Here is a 20,288-nt window from a genome sequence, read left to right on the forward strand (position 1 = left end):
GTTTATTTTTTCTATGTTCACGAATTGGAGCATAAAAGCACAGAGGATTGGAAAACTTGGGAATCCATTGTGAGCGCAGTGTCCGTGGGAAGATAAGATGTGAGTCACATGATTGGAAGCCGGTGAATGGCAGCCGTGAGTGTGCAGCTGTGATACATAAAGGAGGCCAGCAGCACTGGGGCAGGAAAATATTACACTGGTCCCTGTGCTATTCTGCATGCATATCGGGGCAAGGGGGGTGCGGGTATGGGGGGGAGAAGTTTGGATTCCAGGGGCCTCCAAGACAATTTCACAGGGGGGCTTATGGACTGTTACACCCCTGAGTATTTGCAATGTATTTGCGTGGTGGATGTCCCTGTGGTTTTGCACATGGAATACATTTAATGTTTATCTGAACAGATGTGACATGGAGCTTGATTCACATAACGTTGTTAATATTGCCATGCCCAGGCAGTGCACTGCAATATTAACGATACTAAAGCCAACAGAGTACTTGTTACAATACCTGTCCAGTCAATGTGGATGCCAGCGAGTGCGCGCACAGGTGCAATACTAACTTTATACAGAGAGTGTTTGTGGGCGGACACTGCAATAGCTGCGGTGCGCACATATGCGAAAAAGCAATATAGCACATGTGCGTATGTGGTGGCGCACATGTGCAAACTTTTGCCACCAAATTTATACTATTCAAGGAAGCTGCTAACAGCCACTCAGTGCTGTTACTTCTAAGCAGGTTGTTGTTAGTGCTACGAGAACCTGTATTATCTGCCTGGTTAGTGGTTACCCGTGCCTGACCCCGGCCAGTTTTGACAACGCTCTGATCTGTCTGCCCGTCACTGAACCTGCCTGTTTGACCTCCGCTAGTGTGCTGCAAGCCCTTGACCTCTGGTGTGGGATATGTTCTGCCTACTGCATCCTGCCCTTGACCTCTTACCTGTGATATGTTCTGCCTGTCTGCCACCTGTCCTTGACCTTTAGCCTATGATATGTTCTGCCTGTCTGAGTGGGGCCGAACCTCCGATTTTAGGTTCGCGAACCCGCGGAAGGTTCGGTTCGCGGAAAAGTTCGCGAACCGCAATAGACTTCAATGGGGATGCGAACTTTGAAAAAAAAAATTATGCTGGCCACAAAAGTGATGGAAAAGATGTTTCAAGGGGTCTAACACCTGGACCCCCAGGTGGAGGAGTGGGATACATGCCAAAAGTCCCTGGGAAAAATCTGGATTTGATGCAAAGCAGCGTTTTAAGGGCAGAAATCACATTGAATGCTAAATGACAGGCCTAAAGTGCTTTAAAACATCTTGCATGTGTATACATCAATCAGGTAGTGTAATTAAGGTACTGCTTCACACTGACACACCAAACTCACCGTGTAACGCACCGCAAACAGCTGTTTGTGTAGTGACGGCCGTGCTGGACTGTAAACCTACCAGGACAAGGTTGTCCACCTAAACTCACAGGCCGAACAAGAGGAGCGCTGATCAGAAATGCAGTCAAGAGGCCCATGGTGACTCTGGATGAGCTGCAGAGGTCTACAGCTCAGGTGGGGGAATCTGTCCATAGGACAACTATTAGTCGTGCACTGTACAAAGTTGGCCTTCACAGAAGAGTGGCGAGAAGAAAGCCATTGTTAATTGAAAAGCATAAGAAGTCCCATTTGCAGTTTACCACATGCCATGTGGGGGACACAACAAACATGTGAAAGAAGGTGCTCTGGTCAGATGACACCAAAAAGGAACTTTTTGGCCAAAATGCAAAACGCTATGTGTGGCGGAAAACTAACACTGCACATAATTCTGAACACACCATCCCCACTGTCAAATATGGTGGTGGCAGCATCATGCTCGGGGGGTGCTTCTCTTCAGCAGGGACAGGGAAGCTGGTCAGAGTTGATGGGAAGATGGATGGAGCAAAATACAGGGCAATCTTGGAAGAAAACCTCTTGGAGTCTGCAAAAGACTTGAGACTGGGGCGGAGGTTCACCTTCCAGCAGGACAAAGTCCCTAAACATAAAGCCAGGGCAACAATGGAATGGTTTAAAACAAAACATATCCATGTGTTAGAATGGCCCAGTCAAAGTCCAGATCTAAATCCAATCGAGAATCTGTGGCAAGATCTGAAAATTGCTGTTCACAAACGCTGTCCATCTAATCTGACTGAGCTGGAGCTGTTTTGCAAAGAAGAATGGGCAAGGATTTCAGTCTCTAGATGTGCAAAGCTGGTAGAGACATACCCTAAAAGACTGGCAGCTGTAATTGCAGCGAAAGGTGGTTCTACAAAGTATTGACTCAGGGGGCTGAATAATTATGCACACCCCACTTTGCAGTTATTTATTTGTAAAAAATGTTTGGAATCCTGTATGATTTTCGTTCCACTTCTCATGTGTACACCACTTTGTATTAGTCTTTCACGTGGAATTCCAATAAAATGGATTCATGTTTGTGGCAGCAATATGACAAAATGTGGAAAACTTCAAGGGGGCCGAATACTTTTGCAAACCACTGTATATATCTATCTATCTATATATATATATATATATATATATATATATATATATATATATATATATATATATATATTAGTGACCTTAGCCTGTTTAAAAACGGGCTAGGTCTGTCACCACTTCGTTGCGTGCATTTGCGCGCCCGCCGCACGCACACACGCCCGCTCCTTCTGGCCGCGTCCTCCCTCAGCTCAGCACATGAGCAGTGCAAAAAAGCACGGACACAGGGACATAGCGGATGCATAGACACAGGGATATTATATAAAGAGATAGATTTTTGTTTTCAAAATGTTCTGCGTGAATAGATGAGTGATATTGTGCTCACAGGACTGCAATTTTCCTAACCTTTCATAAACCCTCTCTGTGGGCTGCTATGACCCAGATAAAGGTTGTTTCTAATAACAAGGAACGTGGTAAAAAATGCAGAGCAAATTTGCTGAATCATTTATGTTTTCCAGGCATGACGAACCTAAACGCCATAAGGTTTGTACACGCAGTAGATTAAATTGGCCAAGGGGGCTGCTAAAGACTGCCTTGGGTGAAAATCTGGTGTGCCTACATCGGCCCACAATATTGGCAAGAGATCGAGCATGTTGGGATCATCTCGCCCGAGCGCAGCCCATAGCTATTGTTGTCTCTCCTACTCTGCCACCTATAGCATGCACTGCACATAATCTCTCTGCCTCTCCTCCCCTCTTCATAGTGGCAGAATGCGTTGCTAGCCAGCAGGCTAGTGTCAGGTCTGTACAGCTTCGTCCACAAACTTAGGGAGCTTGTCCTGATCCCTGGTAATAGTAGACTAAAGTACTGTATGTATAATGTTTTAGCCAAGGACAAAACTTGAATGTTTTAGTCAAGGACAAAACTTGAAACATGAAATGTGTATCTTTAATTCTCTGTGCTGTTAAATTGTCTTTTGGGGCTTATAAAGTTTCAAATACAAATTTATACAAGGTTATTCCAGCATTTCAACAGTTACCTTTTGTACTTTTCTTATCTTTTTTCCATTGACTTCTATAAGAAATCGAGCGGAAACGAATCAAGCGGAACATCGGACAGGTTGGAATTTTTTCATCAAAGGCATCTATCGAAACAATTCTTACAAAAAAAAGTATTGTGTAATCCCAGCATTAGACTTATGTCTCTGCTCCTAATGCTTTATTTCTTAGCTCTACTACACAACCAATTAATTATATCATAATTTTTTTCCCTTCATCGTCTCTTTAAACACTCAAGAAACAGTGAGAGACAGCTTGTGATAAGGTTTTACTGCAGGAGCGTTCAAAGGGCCATTATTTCTGCTTTGTTTTATAGCTTAAAAGACAGAGTTTGGTTTCTAAACTGCAAATAGTGTATGACATAATGATGCAATGCTATGAAAAAAACAGTTTCTTTGCAACTAATGCTCCATTAATTATTTACTGCCCATACAATTGATTATATCATAAGTTCTTTTTTTTCGCTTCAGGTTTGATTTAAAAGGTTGTACAGCTACTAAAGAAGCACAATACATTAATAAATTCAATTCACAAACTTTCTGCTCTTTGTCTTATGTGATCAAGTTTACCACTAAACTCCCACAAGGTATATTTATGGTTTTATAGTATCAGATCGAACATAAATGTTGGTAAACAGGAAAATGCTCAATAGAAATGGAAAGAAACAATTGGCAACGGTGAGCTAAACCGCTCCACTGCTTGCTGCTGAAGGGGTAAATGTTTTGTTTTAATAAATAATTATTCTGTTGAATTTTATATATGTTTATTTTGTGGACGGCTTATTCATAATAGATGTGCTGCCGGTATAAAAGGCACATATACTACTGAGAAATCAGGAACCGCTCTGGAAATGATTGCCAAGCAGCTTATGTTCCCGCTACTTCCACTTCCAACAGAAAGAATAGTTTTGTATAATGGCTAAATAAAAATGTCACAAATATTAAAGCATGCCTCCTCTTAAAGTGTTGCAAACTCAGTGGGATTTATATGGTTTATGTGCACTTTATTCATCCTACAAATACAAGGTAAAAACACGCACAGGGAGTCCTGGATCAGTTCACACTGAATACGTTTCAGCACATTTACATAAATATATGAGTGTTTGCAGTGGCGTAACAATTGCCCCTGGAACCCCTACAACCGCTGGGGGGGCCCACTCCTCCTCCCTCTCCTTACCCACATGCAGAGTAGCACAGGGAGTGGAGTAATGCTCCAGCACTGTGTGCCTCCTTTTTCTGCTGGCTCCCGATCACATGACCGATGTGAGTCACGGAGCGGAGCTTAAGGACGTGGACTGGACTACAGCTCGTCTTGGATCTTATATGCGCATAACTTTATGGGAGCATGTGAGTGCAATTGTTTTTAAACTTTTTAAATTAAAGAAACAGTTTTACGCTATGGAGACTCCTTTTAGTCAATAGGTGTAAACTTGATGGATTACTGTTGGAAAGGAGATAGAAACTGGTGTGGAAACAACGGGAGTGGAACTCATTAAGCGCTATAGCTGACCTATAGTTTGGCAGCAACTATATAAGGTGAGAGGCTGGAGATCTTAGTGATGTTTATGCAGCACAAAGCGGTGGAAGGTGAAAGGCTTTAAAATCACTGGAGAATTAAACGCTTAAGCTGTTTGTGGGTTGACAGCCACTATAGAGGGTGAGGAGCTGTGATACCTGTTTGTGGTGGCATCACATGAGAATTTCAAAACACGTGGTGGATTCATATATTAATTACAGAGTCACGCTATGTTTATTTGTTTATTTTTTCTATGTTCACGAATTGGAGCATAAAAGCACAGAGGATTGGAAAACTTGGGAATCCATTGTGAGCGCAGTGTCCGTGGGAAGATAAGATGTGAGTCACATGATTGGAAGCCGGTGAATGGCAGCCGTGAGTGTGCAGCTGTGATACATAAAGGAGGCCAGCAGCACTGGGGCAGGAAAATATTACACTGGTCCCTGTGCTATTCTGCATGCATATCGGGGCAAGGGGGGTGCGGGTATGGGGGGGAGAAGTTTGGATTCCAGGGGCCTCCAAGACAATTTCACAGGGGGGCTTATGGACTGTTACACCCCTGAGTATTTGCAATGTATTTGCGTGGTGGATGTCCCTGTGGTTTTGCACATGGAATACATTTAATGTTTATCTGAACAGATGTGACATGGAGCTTGATTCACATAACGTTGTTAATATTGCCATGCCCAGGCAGTGCACTGCAATATTAACGATACTAAAGCCAACAGAGTACTTGTTACAATACCTGTCCAGTCAATGTGGATGCCAGCGAGTGCGCGCACAGGTGCAATACTAACTTTATACAGAGAGTGTTTGTGGGCGGACACTGCAATAGCTGCGGTGCGCACATATGCGAAAAAGCAATATAGCACATGTGCGTATGTGGTGGCGCACATGTGCAAACTTTTGCCACCAAATTTATACTATTCAAGGAAGCTGCTAACAGCCACTCAGTGCTGTTACTTCTAAGCAGGTTGTTGTTAGTGCTACGAGAACCTGTATTATCTGCCTGGTTAGTGGTTACCCGTGCCTGACCCCGGCCAGTTTTGACAACGCTCTGATCTGTCTGCCCGTCACTGAACCTGCCTGTTTGACCTCCGCTAGTGTGCTGCAAGCCCTTGACCTCTGGTGTGGGATATGTTCTGCCTACTGCATCCTGCCCTTGACCTCTTACCTGTGATATGTTCTGCCTGTCTGCCACCTGTCCTTGACCTTTAGCCTATGATATGTTCTGCCTGTCTGAGTGGGGCCGAACCTCCGATTTTAGGTTCGCGAACCCGCGGAAGGTTCGGTTCGCGGAAAAGTTCGCGAACCGCAATAGACTTCAATGGGGATGCGAACTTTGAAAAAAAAAATTATGCTGGCCACAAAAGTGATGGAAAAGATGTTTCAAGGGGTCTAACACCTGGACCCCCAGGTGGAGGAGTGGGATACATGCCAAAAGTCCCTGGGAAAAATCTGGATTTGATGCAAAGCAGCGTTTTAAGGGCAGAAATCACATTGAATGCTAAATGACAGGCCTAAAGTGCTTTAAAACATCTTGCATGTGTATACATCAATCAGGTAGTGTAATTAAGGTACTGCTTCACACTGACACACCAAACTCACCGTGTAACGCACCGCAAACAGCTGTTTGTGTAGTGACGGCCGTGCTGGACTGGTGCGCACCATGGCGAAACGCAGGCACATGAGTGAGCTTAATGGCCGCCGCTGCCTGCCTTTTATTAGGGGGGAGTGCTCCAGGGGCTAGTGTAGCCTAATTGGCTACACTGGGCCTGCTGACTGTGATGTAGAGGGTCAAAGTTGACCCTCATGGTGCATTATGGGGCGAACCGAACTTCCGCAAAACTTCGCCTGCGGGACGCGAACGCGAACCACTGAAGTTCGCATGGAACCGTTCGCAGGTGAACCGTTCGGCCCAACTCACCTGTCCTTGACCTCTGGTCTGTGATACATCCTGCCAGTCTGCTGCCTGCCCTTGACCTTTGGCCTGTGATACGTTCTGCTTGTCTACTGCCTGCCCTTGACATTTTGCTTGTGATACCTTCTGCCTGTCTGCTTGTTAATGCTTGCTTGTTAATGCTTGCTTGTTAATCTCTTGCTTGTTAATGGCTCCACTACTCATTAACATGGGAACCAATTCCATTGGTTTTTAAGTACCTAGGATTTTGCCATCCACAATCTATTGGAATCCGATCTCAAAACACCACTAGTGAAAAAGGGCTGCTAGTCTGTTACTCTTCTGCTAGATTCCTTGCCAACTAACTGATACCTCCCTCATTGAAAAACACCATTCTGTTCATTAGACTGGGATTTGGGATCTCAGGAGGTTACATCACCCTCGGCACTTGCAGAACTCATTTCCAGCATCTGATAGATTCCAGGGATGTTGAGCACCTTAACTCCAGCTTCAGAAGATAATAAAATTCCAGTGTATAATGGAACGCAGTCAGTCGAGGGTTGAGAAGGAGTAGTACATTTATAGTAGGTGGCCTCTTATGTACTGTAAGGCATAGCAGACACATTCATTTGGCACACAGTTCCTCTTTAAAATCTGATATTGCTAGCTGAATGCTTCTTTCCAGACCAGGAAAACAGTAACCTGCTAAAAAAAAGTCTTCCCGTTCCTCCCTGCATTCCCTTGTTCCACCGCCAAGCCCCCCATTCCAGCCTCCGACTTTAATGTCAAAGAGGCCTTTGGGTCTCCTCAAACGGCCTTGGAAGTACTCGGGTCTCCATTCAACTCTTGCATCAGGTTTCCAAAGAGAGTTAAAGTTCTTTCAGCTTATCATAGATGCCCTTTATCATCTTCTTCCATTCAAAATAAGCACCTCCCTGTCTTGAAAAGAGTGTCCTATCTCCTTGAGATATTGTTTGACTTCAGCAGAATCTTGACCTAAAATAAGCCGAACTAGGCCCTTCGACACCATTTATCATCAAAATATAATGCTGTTTTAGCCTGTTTGTCCAGATATTTTGGAAATCATGCTCATCTTTAGGCCGGTTTAAAAAAAATCATTTAAAAAAAACGGTGTTGCCATCCTCCGTTCTCCCGCCACCAGCTAGTTTCGTTTTCACCAACTGCCTGCACAGGACGTTTTTGCAGACGGCAACGCGTGCAAGCATACGCATTGCTAGGGCTGCACAGGTGCAATGGCCCTCTGACTCGGAGTCACCGAAAACAAAACTAGTTGGCAGCGGGGGAACGGAGGATCATTGCGGACCAGCATGGGCACAGGACGGCTGAAGGGGGCTGGCAGAAGCCCAAGGTAAGTGAAACGTTTTTTTTTATAGGGGACTTAAGTTTCCCTTTAAAGGGATACTGTAAGGTGGTCAGGGGAAAATGAGTTGAACTTACCTGGGGCTTCTAACGGTCCCCCGCAGACATCCTGTGTTGGCGCAGCCACTCACCAATGCTCCAGCCCCGCCTCCGGTTCACTTCTGGAATTTCAGACTTTAAAGTCAGAAAACCACTGCGCCTGCGTTGCCGTGTCCTCGATCCCGCTGATGTCATCAAGAGCGCACAGCGCAGGCCCAGTATGGTCTGTGTCTGCGCAGTACACTCCTGGTGACATCAGCGGGAGCGAGGACACGGCAACGCAGGCACAGTGGTTTTCTGACTTTAAAGTCAGAAATTCCAGAAGTGAACTAGAGGCGGGGCCGGAGCATCGGTGAGTGGCTGCGCCAACACAGGATGTCTGCGGGGGACCATTAGAAGCCCCGGGTAAGTTCAGCTCATTTTCCGCCGACCCCCTACAGTATCCCTTTAAGTGGAAAAACCCTTGGAGGTGAAGTAGTTAATTGATATAGTGAAATATCGGTAATATTTGCCAATATTTCGCTATGAGCTTACCTCTCTCTACTTCCTCACAGAACTCTCCTCTGGTGAGCAACATATAACCTCCCAGACAACTTCCCCCACCTCCCCTCCCCTTGACAACTAATAACACCCCCCCACAAACAACTAATAACAACCCTCACCAAGAAAACTAATAACCACCACCCCCCATGGGTAACAAAATAAGGGATAGCCAGTGAGATGCAAATAATTTTGAAGTGATGCAGGATTATGCAAATTATGTATGCAAATTCATGCACCTTGAACATGGACCAAATATTTCCTCAGCAGGATTTGATTGGTTCAATATTAATCTGCAGAAATTTGCATACTAAATTTACATTTGCATCAACTAGAAAATTATTTGCATCTCATTGGCCATCCCTTCTAATAGCCCCACCCCCCTTCCTCGGACAACTAATAACCTCCCTCCCTCCCTCCCAGACAACTAATAACCCCCCACCTAACCTTACACCTTTCCTTGACCAAAATAGTCGCATGCAATCGGTAGCTGCAGATTACATAGTGGGCAACCCATTTGTGTTGTGCTTTTTCTAGCTGTGCCTGCCAAGAAAGGTGTCCAGTTCAGGATTCTTTATTTGTCTGTGGTTATTCTGTTTGAAATTAGCTCATATTCACTTCACATCTCAAACAGTATGTAGCCGCAGGTAGAGTCTGCTGAGCTGACAGATCAAATCTGAAAGTGAGTTTGATTGTGGGCGGCCAGCTAAAAAGAAGCTGCCAGAATAGAAACCGGAGAACTGACACCGCTGACTTGTTTTAAGAGGTACAAAGTCATTCTGTCATCCTTCTAGTCATCTTACTACTACGTGGGCCTGAATTACCGAGCCAAAGCAAAGGAAATTGCCATCCTTCAGCCTAATACGGTTTGGCGAACATGATAGCTGTGCTAGATATGATCACATCCTGTCCGGCTTGTGATGTCGCTAGAGAGAACAACCGGCTGCTGCATCTCTCTGAATATCAGTGGTTGTGATTGGCTATGTTCAAATGAATGGAGATTGCAGCACACTGGAGATGGCGGTTTGGTGGGGTGAGCAGGTTCGTGAAACCGATTTCGCATCAGGATTTGTGGACATGTGAACCCCCAAACACTTGATATGAGGTTCATCCTCCAGACTGCTCAGCATGACACACACACACACACATACACACACACACATACCTATACACCTTTCCCCTACCGTAGCACGCTCTCCACACATAGCAGAGTAGCTGAACAGTTTTATTTTTACCTGTTTCAGCACTGCATTGTGTCTCTTCCATTTTTCCCAGCAGCTGTGCTCACTATACTTCTCTATCTCCAGTTCCTGATCACATGACATGCATTCACAACTAGAGGTACGCAGGACAGAGCATGCGGCTGTCAGGAAGATAAGAGGAGACCGGAAGCAGCACTGGAGCAGGTAAATACTAAACTGCTCCACTGCGCTATTCTGCAGAAGGGGAGGAGAGGGAATCCAGCCCCCCCACAATTACTATAGTTACGCCACTTTATTTGAGACTGTTCTAAAAATGTTAAATCTTAATTAAAGGACAACCGAGGTGACATGATGTGACATGATGAGATAGACATGGGTATGTACAGTACCAAGCATACAAATAACTAGGATGATTTCCTTTTTTCTTTCCCTACCAGTGACAGTTTTTTGTCCAGGTTGGGACCGGGTCAGACTATAGCATAACTCTCACTAACAAGTAATTACAGCCATAAAATAGTTTCCTGTCAGCAAATGGCTTCTGAGAGCAGGAAAGAGATAAAAAGGGTCAATAATTCATAGATTTGAGCTCTGACATGCTTCAATGAAGGTGTCATTGAGCAGAGACAATGCAACAGTAAAAACTTAAAAACTAGATTTAAATATAAAATAAAACTGGGGGATATCTAAAAAGTCATTTTTTAGGAGAAGGATGATAGATATAATAGTTTTTCTCATCAGTTTATTTTCACCTTGGATGTCCTTTTAAAAAATTGTCCTGCAACTTAAAGGGAACCTAAAGCGAGAGGGATATAGAGGGCTACAGAGGCTGCTATATTGATGCATATTGCCTGGCTGTCCTGGTGCTGATCCTCTGTCTTTAATACTTTTAGCCATAGACCCCGAACAAGCATATGCAGATCTGGTGCTCTGACTGAAGTCTGCTCATTTCAGGTGTGACACTATTGACGTGAAAGAGACCAGCAGGGCTGCCAGGCAACTGGTATTGCTTACATTTGTACCCCCAGTGCTGCGCTACATTGCATCGCTGTACAAACGATTACATTACACTTAAGGTAATTATAATTTACTACTATATAATAGCCCTACCTGAGCCTGCTCTCCATATCCCCTGATGACGGCATAGCGCCGAAAACCTGGTAGAGGAGGAGAGACGGGCTATCTCACACAAAGACCACTGAGCTGGGGATTACAATTACATCACTGTACAACCAAAACAAATATATATTTTTTTCTTCTAACAGTCTGCGAGCCGCGATTGTGGGCTAGCAGACTGATCTTGGAGTTTTGTCACTCAGCGGGGATGTGCTAGCATATGCGTGCTTGATCCCCGCTAATTTCCGCCCCCAGGACTTGACGCCGATCGCCTTGGTCACCTTCCCAATGCTTATCGGCGTTATGCATTTACTGACCATAGGTGAGGAGATGTACATTCTGATAGCAATACCAGGCGTGAGGACAAAGCCAAAATACACTAATGCATTTCACACCCTCTGGTGCTTAGTGCCTCAGTGGGTTTAAAATGGCTGTTGTATTTATGTCACTGCATGATTGTCTTTAAAGGGAACCTGAGGTGAGAGGGATATGGAGACTCCCGTATTTATTTCCTTATAAACAGCACCAAAGTGTTCTCCCCACAATTTACTACCAGTTGGCTGGCTGTCCTGATAATTTCTATTGCTGCTGTATGTACTTGAATCACACACCTGAAACAAGCACGCAGCTAATCCAGTGAGACTGATCTGCATGCTTGTTCAGGGTCTTTGGCTAAAAGCAAGAAGCAGATGATCACTAGGACACCCAGGCAATTTGCATTGTTTAAAAGGAAATGCATACAGTATGTCAGACTCCATATCCCTCTAACCTCAGGGTTCCCTGTAATAAGTGCCTGAGACAGGCTTCAGTTTGTTGACCTCTGCACTGTTTAGCTGATTAGTTGAGTCTGGATTGACATCAAACTGACCCCCAGTTACAGTTCTTTGTAGATCTGTCACATCACCTCATTGATCACCAGTGGCCCATACCTCTGTAAGGTCTTCATCAGATGTTGATGTCTGTCCATTCCGATGACTTCCTCTTCTCACTGGAGTTCTTACCAGCTGTTATTCAGACAAGAAAAATCATTGTTATCTCAGTGCTGGGAAGTCTGTTGTTAGCTCTTCAAATTAGACACCCATCACACTATTTAATGGGAGAGACAAATGTCACCAATTACTCAAAAGTTTACAATCATGTGACCATCAATAAATCTATTGGCTATGATATCTTAAAATGGGATTATACACCGAAAACTAAAATTGCAGTAAATACTCTTAGGTGCCTGCTTAAAGTGAACCAGAGACGAAGCACCCTCATGTATTTTAGCATATATATCAGTGGAAACATTGGAGAAAACACCTACCCTGCTCTTTGTTTCATCTTTCACTGCACAGTCTGCCTGTTATACGTTCTGATAAAATCCCAGACTGAGCATTCAGTTTGGCTTTGCCCCGTAATGATTATAGCTGAGTCAGTCTTCTGTGATGTCTTTTCAAGCCCAAACCTGCCCCCTTGTGGTTCTGCTTTCTTGCTATGTATCCTCATAGCAGGAAAGCAGAGCCAGGAGGGGGCCGGCTTGGGCTTGAAAAGACATCACAGAAGACTGACTCAGCTATAATGATTCCCGAGCAAAGCCAGACTGAATGCTCTGTCGGGGATTCTTATCAGAGCTGATAACAGGCAGACTGTGCAGTGAAAATGAAACAAAGAGCAGAGTAAGTGTTTACTGTCATGTTCCCATTGATATATATGCTAAAATGCATGAGGGTGCTTCGTCTCTGGTTCTCTTTAAAGAGGAACTTCAGCCTTAACAAATATACTGTCATTAAGTTACATTAGTTATGTTAATTAAAATAGATAGGTGATATAATCTCTTACCCACTCTGTTTTAAAAGAACAGGAAAATGTTTGTGATTTCATGAGGGCAGCCATCTTTTTGGTTGAAAGAAGGGGACAGGGAGCATGAGACACAGTTCCAACTGTCCTGTGTCCTGATCACCCCTCCCACTTGCTAGGCAACGAGAACAACAACATCAGAAATCCCATCATGCTTTGCACAGTATCACAGGAAAAATGCCCGGGAAGTTTTCTTTGATGGGGCGGAACTTAGCTTCTGTGCAGCCAAAAATAAGGCTTGGATATGAAAAACAAAGTTCTGATGCTTTGAAACTGTTAAAGAAACACCAAGCCTTTTCAGTGCTGCTGAGTAGATTTTTAGTGTGGAGGTTCACTTTAACTATGGCTATGATGCAATAAATTGGGCTATAATTGCCAAAATCCATGTCGAGACCTGGCCATTGACTCCTTCGCTCATTGCATTGTAACCTGATTGTCTGTAATTGATGTGCATATTGGCGTCACTGGATGATTATGCAGCATCACTCTTCGATCGAGCTCTTGCATAACAGCAAATTGACATGTGCTTTGGGCTCTTTCACAAATGTGACTTTTATAATACTCTAAATTCTCTGACTCCAAGCACTTTGCTCAGGTTCCTCAAGACCTTATAAGTACAGCTGTCATTTACATCTCTTCAGAAAAAAACTGCAGCCATCACAAGGTCGCCTCACCTACGATCTTCTATGGCTTTCTATACTGCCCCCGGCCTTTCACCCCTGAAATGAAAGGCTGAGTTTGCAGGGGCTGTTCCCACAGGAGGGGGCCTTGTTCTCAGCAATAAAATCAGATAGCATTGGTGCAGTTGAGAAGATCACATGACACAATCTTCAGTGAGAATGGATTCTGGTCTGAGTTTAAATTAACCAGTAGTCATTCAACTAATTGAGAAAGGAGCCAAACTAGGAGCGCCCAGATCCACCATGGATCTATGTATAATCTACAGTAGCCAAAAGACTTTGGACTCCACTTTTAATCCATTTTCTGGATCACCCCCAGCAGTGGCATAATGATCATTCATAGGGGCTTCCCTGTAGAACTTGGGCCCCCAATGTTCACACCCTTACCCTTGACTCCTCTTTGTGCCTGACACAGCCTGGAAGCCCATCTCATAAGGGTCATAAAATGAGTTTGGCCATCAAGATTTTCACGTCACCCATAACAAGTGTAGCAAGAGCATCATCTGCTCTGGAGGATTGTCCCCTGTATCAGAGGAAGGGAAGGTTAGTAGTTGCGGTCCCCCACAGCTCTAAGCCTCCCTGTAGTTGCAGGGACTACTACTCTAGGCCCCCCTGTAGTTGCAGGTCCCAGCACTACTTTGTGGTGTTCGGTAGGGGGTGCATGGATGATTGCCTGAGTGCTGCAGTGGCAGAGATTTGGAGGGTCTCTACCTCCCAGGCCCGGATTTACATCATAGGAGCCTATAGGCACAGATGTCCCGGCTCCATAGACTTCGTTCTCTATGTATCTACAAACCCCCGCTGAAGTGCACCACAAGTGTTCTGGCTGGCCCAGCTGTCACTTCTCCCTTACCCATTATAGGTAGCTACAGGTGTCCCTTAGCATTAGGTAGCTAGAGGTACCCTCAGTATTAAGAAGCTAGAGGTGCCCTTTACCTAAGGGAGATCTCATCAATGGAATGTTGAGTTTTAAGTTGATTGTAAATGAGGTTACTCACGCTGGGTGAGTAACCTCATTTACAATCAACTCGAAACTCTGCTGGGAGGCACTAGAGGAAGTGATTGAGCCGCCTTTCCATCACCAGGTGCCTGTAGGCACGTGCCTACAGTTCCTTATGGTAAATCCGCCCCAGCTACCTCCTAACACTAGAGTGAAGATGGTAGGAGGGCAGGGACAGCACTGTAGCTCCACCTTCATTGCACATGCGCCAGCCTCATTCCATAACTACACAATGCAACGTAGGGGCCGGGAGGGGATCAGAGACTTGATTTGACACTTTCATCCACATAGGCCCTAGTAATGAGCCAAAAATGTGCCCACATAATATTACATGGCGTAGCAGCTAAGGATGGGGCCAGCTGTGATCAAAACGTCAAACTTAATCCAACACTTTGATTTAAAGGAGCTGACCCTGTGCTGGATTTTGTCCTAGCCAGACATAATTTCCTATGCTGGAGGAGGCCAATATTGGACATTGTCTGACACAGGATTGGAAAGGGTTCATCTTCACCTTGGACTTAATAATGTAAATGTCTTTTATTAATTGCATAAATAGCACAAATGTGAGAAACAAGAAGAAAAGTTCAAAACCAAGAGCCAAGTTCAGACCAAAAGGCTGTGCATTTTATTTCTGGTACTTATGAAATAAAGGAAGGGATTGCTAACCATTTACATCCAAGTGGAATTTAGGTCTGTTCTCTGTTAGAAACAGATTCACTTTAAATGGGCTGTTTGTTCTATTTACAAGTCCAAATGTTTTGTAGTTAATATTATAAAAAAAATAAGCATATGATTTAAATTAGGTAGGAACAGGGATTTTGCAGACCACTTTATGCTTCATACACTTGCAGCTTGATTTCCAAATCTAAATTTGGCATTGTCAGTAGAGTGCTACTGCCAGGCAAATGCAGCATCCCTGAATGCATAGTTCCAACTGTAAGGCTTGGTGGTGTAGGAATAATGGTCAGGGGCTGCCTCATGCTTTTGGCTAAGTGATGTAATTCATATAAAAGGAAACATTGGAGATGGTTGGCAGGAGACCTTTTTTCTCTTTCAGCATGACAATGTCACTGTGGATATATGAACATTTCTTGTATCCATTCTCTCTTCTGTCTCTAATGACTCTCACTTTGATTTAGTTTTCTGTTTGTTTTTCTGGAGGCTTTTTCATGCAAAGGAATCTAGAAATAACAATGGCCATTTTAATGATTACATTTTGGATCAGACTCACCTTGTTTTGGGGCATGGTTCCTTGGCTCAGATTTGTCTTGTGAAGATTTTGCACTTGGTGAGGTTTCCTCTTCTGTAGTGAAGTCTGTAGTTAATGGCAGTTCCTCTGGCGCAGCTGCCAACTTGGCACAAGAGTGGGCACAAGCCACACCTTGCTGCCCATTGGTCTGGGAATATACATTACTGACCCTGGTCTTGCCGCCCTCCTCCTGGCCACTGTAGACTTTGTAACGGATCATCAGGATAATAATGAACACCAGAACAGAAGCCACAATGATCCCTCCGATGATGATAATCATGGTGCCGCCAAGGAACTGGGTATGGATTGGCTGACACTGGGTGCTTTCCTCTTTCGTGCTGAACTGGACACATCCCACCACTCGTGTGGCCGTCAGAGAGGTCATCCCGTCATCATAGACAGCCAGGACACACAGGTCGTACTCCCGGCCTGGAGCCAAGTCATTGATCATGAAGCTTCTGTTGCTAGGTGGGATCATTCTGAAAAGTGAAAGACACAAGATGAGGAGCATTGTTTGGTATTCATATTCAAATATCGTTCTATTGCCTGTTTAAGTTTTAGGCAGACACTAGGGACAGGCAGTCAAATTTTTAAAGTTCAATCTCACTGGGAATTGGCCTGTTTTCTCTTACCAAACTTTTTTTTTGTAGAATTGCTGAGCATTTCGCTTTCAAATATTTGTAATTTAGCAGATTCCGGGGTGAATTTGCATTGAAGACAATGGCATTGACTTTAGCGGTTAACAGCAAAGGCTCCGTACATACTATAATCACTATATTTGCTCAGTATGTTAAGGAGAATAGTAGCATCAAGTGGAAAACAATTCAGAAACACCTTGTAGTTTTTGAGAAAAGCTATTTTAAAGTTACAGTACTATAGTAAATGCAGTTAAATGACAAATAATTTGCAACGCTTTTGCCGATGATCACTGTACAGACGTAATACTGCTGGTATCCCTGGCAAGTATACCTATTGCACCCTGAGCTTAACCATCCCGCATGGTCTATGATACGGAGACTCGGAGAGGTGAAGCCTCCTCCTCTCCCCAAAGCCTATAGGGGCTCTTCTACACGTTTGGTGCTAGGAGGAGGTAGGATGTGTAGGTCCTGGGGGGGGGGGGGGGGGGGGGGTCATAGTGGCGTCCAGGGGGCCCCTTTAAAAAGGCATCTAGATATAGAGATCACGCCACTGTGGCCTAGTAGTGCCACTCCAAACCTGTTATCATCTTCTGTTTACCCAAAGAAGTTATGAGGAAGGCTAAGGGTGGAGCTTAAGATGGTGAGGATGGGGCAATAGAGGTCTGTGATTGTGATTGTGATGTTTGAAGATACTTCCTCACTAGCAGAAGCCCCGCCCCTTGGCACCACAAGCTCTGTCTCCTAGATTACTTGGACAGGCAGAAGATGACATCAGCATTGTTTTGAACTGTTAGGCTGGTTTGGAGAGGAACTAGATAGCAGTGACCACATCACTAAATATAGGGGGTTTTATACACTCCGTGTGACAGCTGTACTAATGTGTGGAAGTGACGTTATCCTTTAGGCCGGTTTCACACTATGGCGGTGCAATTCTCCCGTGTCAGCTACAATGTCCTCGGAAAGTTTCACCGCTTGTTACAACTGTGGTGCGACCGTTAAAAGAAGAAGATTTTTAAAGAAATATGGGTCTTCCGGTTTACTTCTGGCCACCCAAGGGAACTTCCATCACATCACATCACACCGCGGATACTGTGCCCTGTCTCATAAAGACGAGCTGTGTCGGGGAGAGTACCGCAATGCGGCATGTGTGAAAGGAGCCTTTACGTGGAGCTGTAACCCAGGATTGAACTTTATCCCAATCAGTAGCTGAAATCTCCTTGACCACAAGAAATATTTTCCTTTTCTCGAATAGATCATCAGGAGGGTTCGGTATACCTGATATTGTGGTGAGACCCCTCCCACTGTGTGATGTCAGGACCTAGGTGCTGACCCTTTCCTGTCTGTGAGCATTGTTGTAGGAATTAATGGCTTTTTCCAACTGCCAAGCAACCAGTATCCCCCTGTGCATACAGTATGTATATCTATATAAAAAAAAAAAAACTTTTCGCCTATTGCATTGTTAGGGGGTGTGGTTTAGATAATAGCAGTTGATGCTGTCTGTTTTTTTCCTGTCTGCCAGTAGTAAAGATAGTTCTGTACAGGCGGATCAAAGAACATGAGCAAAGTACATGGCAAATATTAAAGAGGAGCTGTCAGCTATACTATCTCAGAAAAAAACACACATATATATATAAGCAGCTAAATACTTGCTCTATTTATATAACATATGTATTGCACTGTCCACATTTTGATCTTAGTGATTTTTCTACAGTAAAAAAAGAGAAAATCCTTCTTAGCATTTCCCATTTTAAAGCTAATGTTACCCCTCCTAAAAAAAAAAAAAAGTCAGATACTCACCTAAGGAGAGGGAAGGCTCTGAGTCCTAATGAGCCTTCCCTCTCCTCTCCCGGTGCCCTCAGGATCCTCCGTTCAAATCCCCCACCGCGGGGGACTTCGGAAGTCTTCGGGAGCCGAGTCCTCCCGAAGACAGGCAGCTCCATACTGCGCATGCGCGAGTGCGTCATAGACACACGCCAGTGCATCATAGAGGGCGCTCGCGCATGCGCAGTATGGAGCGGTCCGTCTTCGGGAGCCCGAGTGCTCCCAAAGACTTCCGAAACCTCCCTTCGGCAGCGGAAGTGGCAGTATTTGACCAAACTGGTCGAATACTGCTACGGGGGATCCTGCGTGGGACCGGGCACCGGGAGAGGAGAGGAAAGGCTCATTAGGACCGAGCCTTCCCTCTCCTTAGGTGAGTATATGACTTTTTATTTCAAAATCGGTTCCCATTAGCTTTAATTGTGGCTATTTTGAAGCCAATCCTGATGTCATTTCCTCCCTTACTCTCCTCTGCCTGATTTGCCCGCCCTTCACTATAGAAAGTGCATTGACTCAGCATGAGAAATCTTGGCCAATCAGAGCGGAACAGAAGTGTGGGAGGGGAAAACAGGAGGAGAAGGGGCTTTAGCCAATCAGGCTGCATTAGTTAAGTCTAAAGGGAAGTAGAGAAGCAAAAAAGCACAAGCCAGCATGCCCTGAAACTTCCTTTTTGTGTACCAAATTTTGTGTGTACCAAATAAGAGTCAGGTAAACCGGGGAATGATCATTTAGCAACAAGAAAAGTAAAGCTGGCCACTAACGGTCCAATTTCTAGCGAAAAATCGTTCGAGCGATCAGAAATTCTGATCGGACGAAAAATCGTTCACTACACCTTCAACTAAAGCTGGCCACTAACGGTCCAATTTCTAGCGAAAAATCGTTCGAGCGATCAGAAATTCTGATCGGACGAAAAATCGTTCACTACACCATCAACTAACCAATCATTGCTTCCTATCTATCACGACCACCAAGAAAATCCAAATTTTCGTTCGACGAAAATTCATTCGGGCGACATTTTTTTCACTCGTTCATAATCGATTGTGTCCACCAATGGAGATTATTTACAACCAATCCGATCAGAATTTCTGATCGCTCGAACGATTTTTCGCTAGAAATTGGACCGTTAGTGGCCAGCTTAAGAGTGATTTTAACCTTTGGATTGCCTGGTTAGCATCCTTATTGCTTGTTTACCAGATAAAAATAAAGAATTGATTTTTGATTTTATGCCTGACAGTTACACTTTAATAATTTCCTGATCTCTCTTCTATTTTTTTAAACCTCTCACTTTGCAATGTATTGATTTATTTTTTTTCTCCCCTTTTCATTATTTCATTTGTTTCTCTTTTAGGCTACATTATATGAAAGTTTACAGCAGTCCACTGAAAGCTCACTTTAAATTCCGTAATTACTTTTGCCTTTTATCACCTCCAAGGTAGGACAGTCTACAGCCTAACCACTTGTTCTATGAAGAATTCTTTCCTTTTATTATGGTAAAATCGTATGCAACAGTTTAAAAAATTGAGACATCACGAAGGACTCCAGATTGGGAAAACAATATGCACACAGCAGCGCCTCTGAGCAGTTTATGCACAGTGATGTTTTAGGAAGTCCACGCTGAAGATAGGATTACTTTAATCAGTGGCCAGCAGACCATGCCTGGAAATTGTAATTCTGTAATTGGCTGGCTGGAGGGCGAAAAACGGGGCCGGATTACATTGTTTTCTGTGTTTCCATTTTATGTTTTAATATCTCAGATATGATTACAAATAAAGTGACATAGTAGAATTGTTGTCAGGGGAGCCGAGGGCAGCGCAAGGCTGGGAGGGCAGCACAGAGACGTCCAGCCCTGGTTAGCAATGAAAGAAACGATAGTGT

The 20,288-nt window shown here is 44.2% G+C and overlaps 1 protein-coding gene across 32 annotated transcripts in view; it reads right to left on the minus strand.

Annotated features, from left to right (window-relative positions):
• Nucleotides 1-20,288, minus strand: part of LOC137528845 (leucine-rich repeat and fibronectin type III domain-containing protein 1-like protein) — a 688,143-nt gene that overhangs the window by 27,304 nt on the left and 640,551 nt on the right. For 31 of the 32 annotated variants that reach the window (XM_068250501.1, XM_068250500.1, XM_068250499.1 and 28 more), the window contains 2 exons: nt 15,940-16,436; nt 12,119-12,193 (listed from right to left, as the gene is read on the minus strand). In XM_068250501.1, the coding sequence (XP_068106602.1) occupies nt 12,135-12,193; nt 15,940-16,436 (556 nt within the window). In that variant the 3' untranslated portion in view covers nt 12,119-12,134. Of the gene's footprint in view, nt 1-12,118; nt 12,194-12,218; nt 12,276-15,939; nt 16,437-20,288 lie in introns of those variants that run through there. The other variant, XM_068250515.1, reaches the window with a different exon arrangement.

This window comes from Hyperolius riggenbachi, chromosome 8 (genome assembly GCF_040937935.1).
Source record: "Hyperolius riggenbachi isolate aHypRig1 chromosome 8, aHypRig1.pri, whole genome shotgun sequence".
NCBI lineage: Eukaryota > Metazoa > Chordata > Amphibia > Anura > Hyperoliidae > Hyperolius > Hyperolius riggenbachi.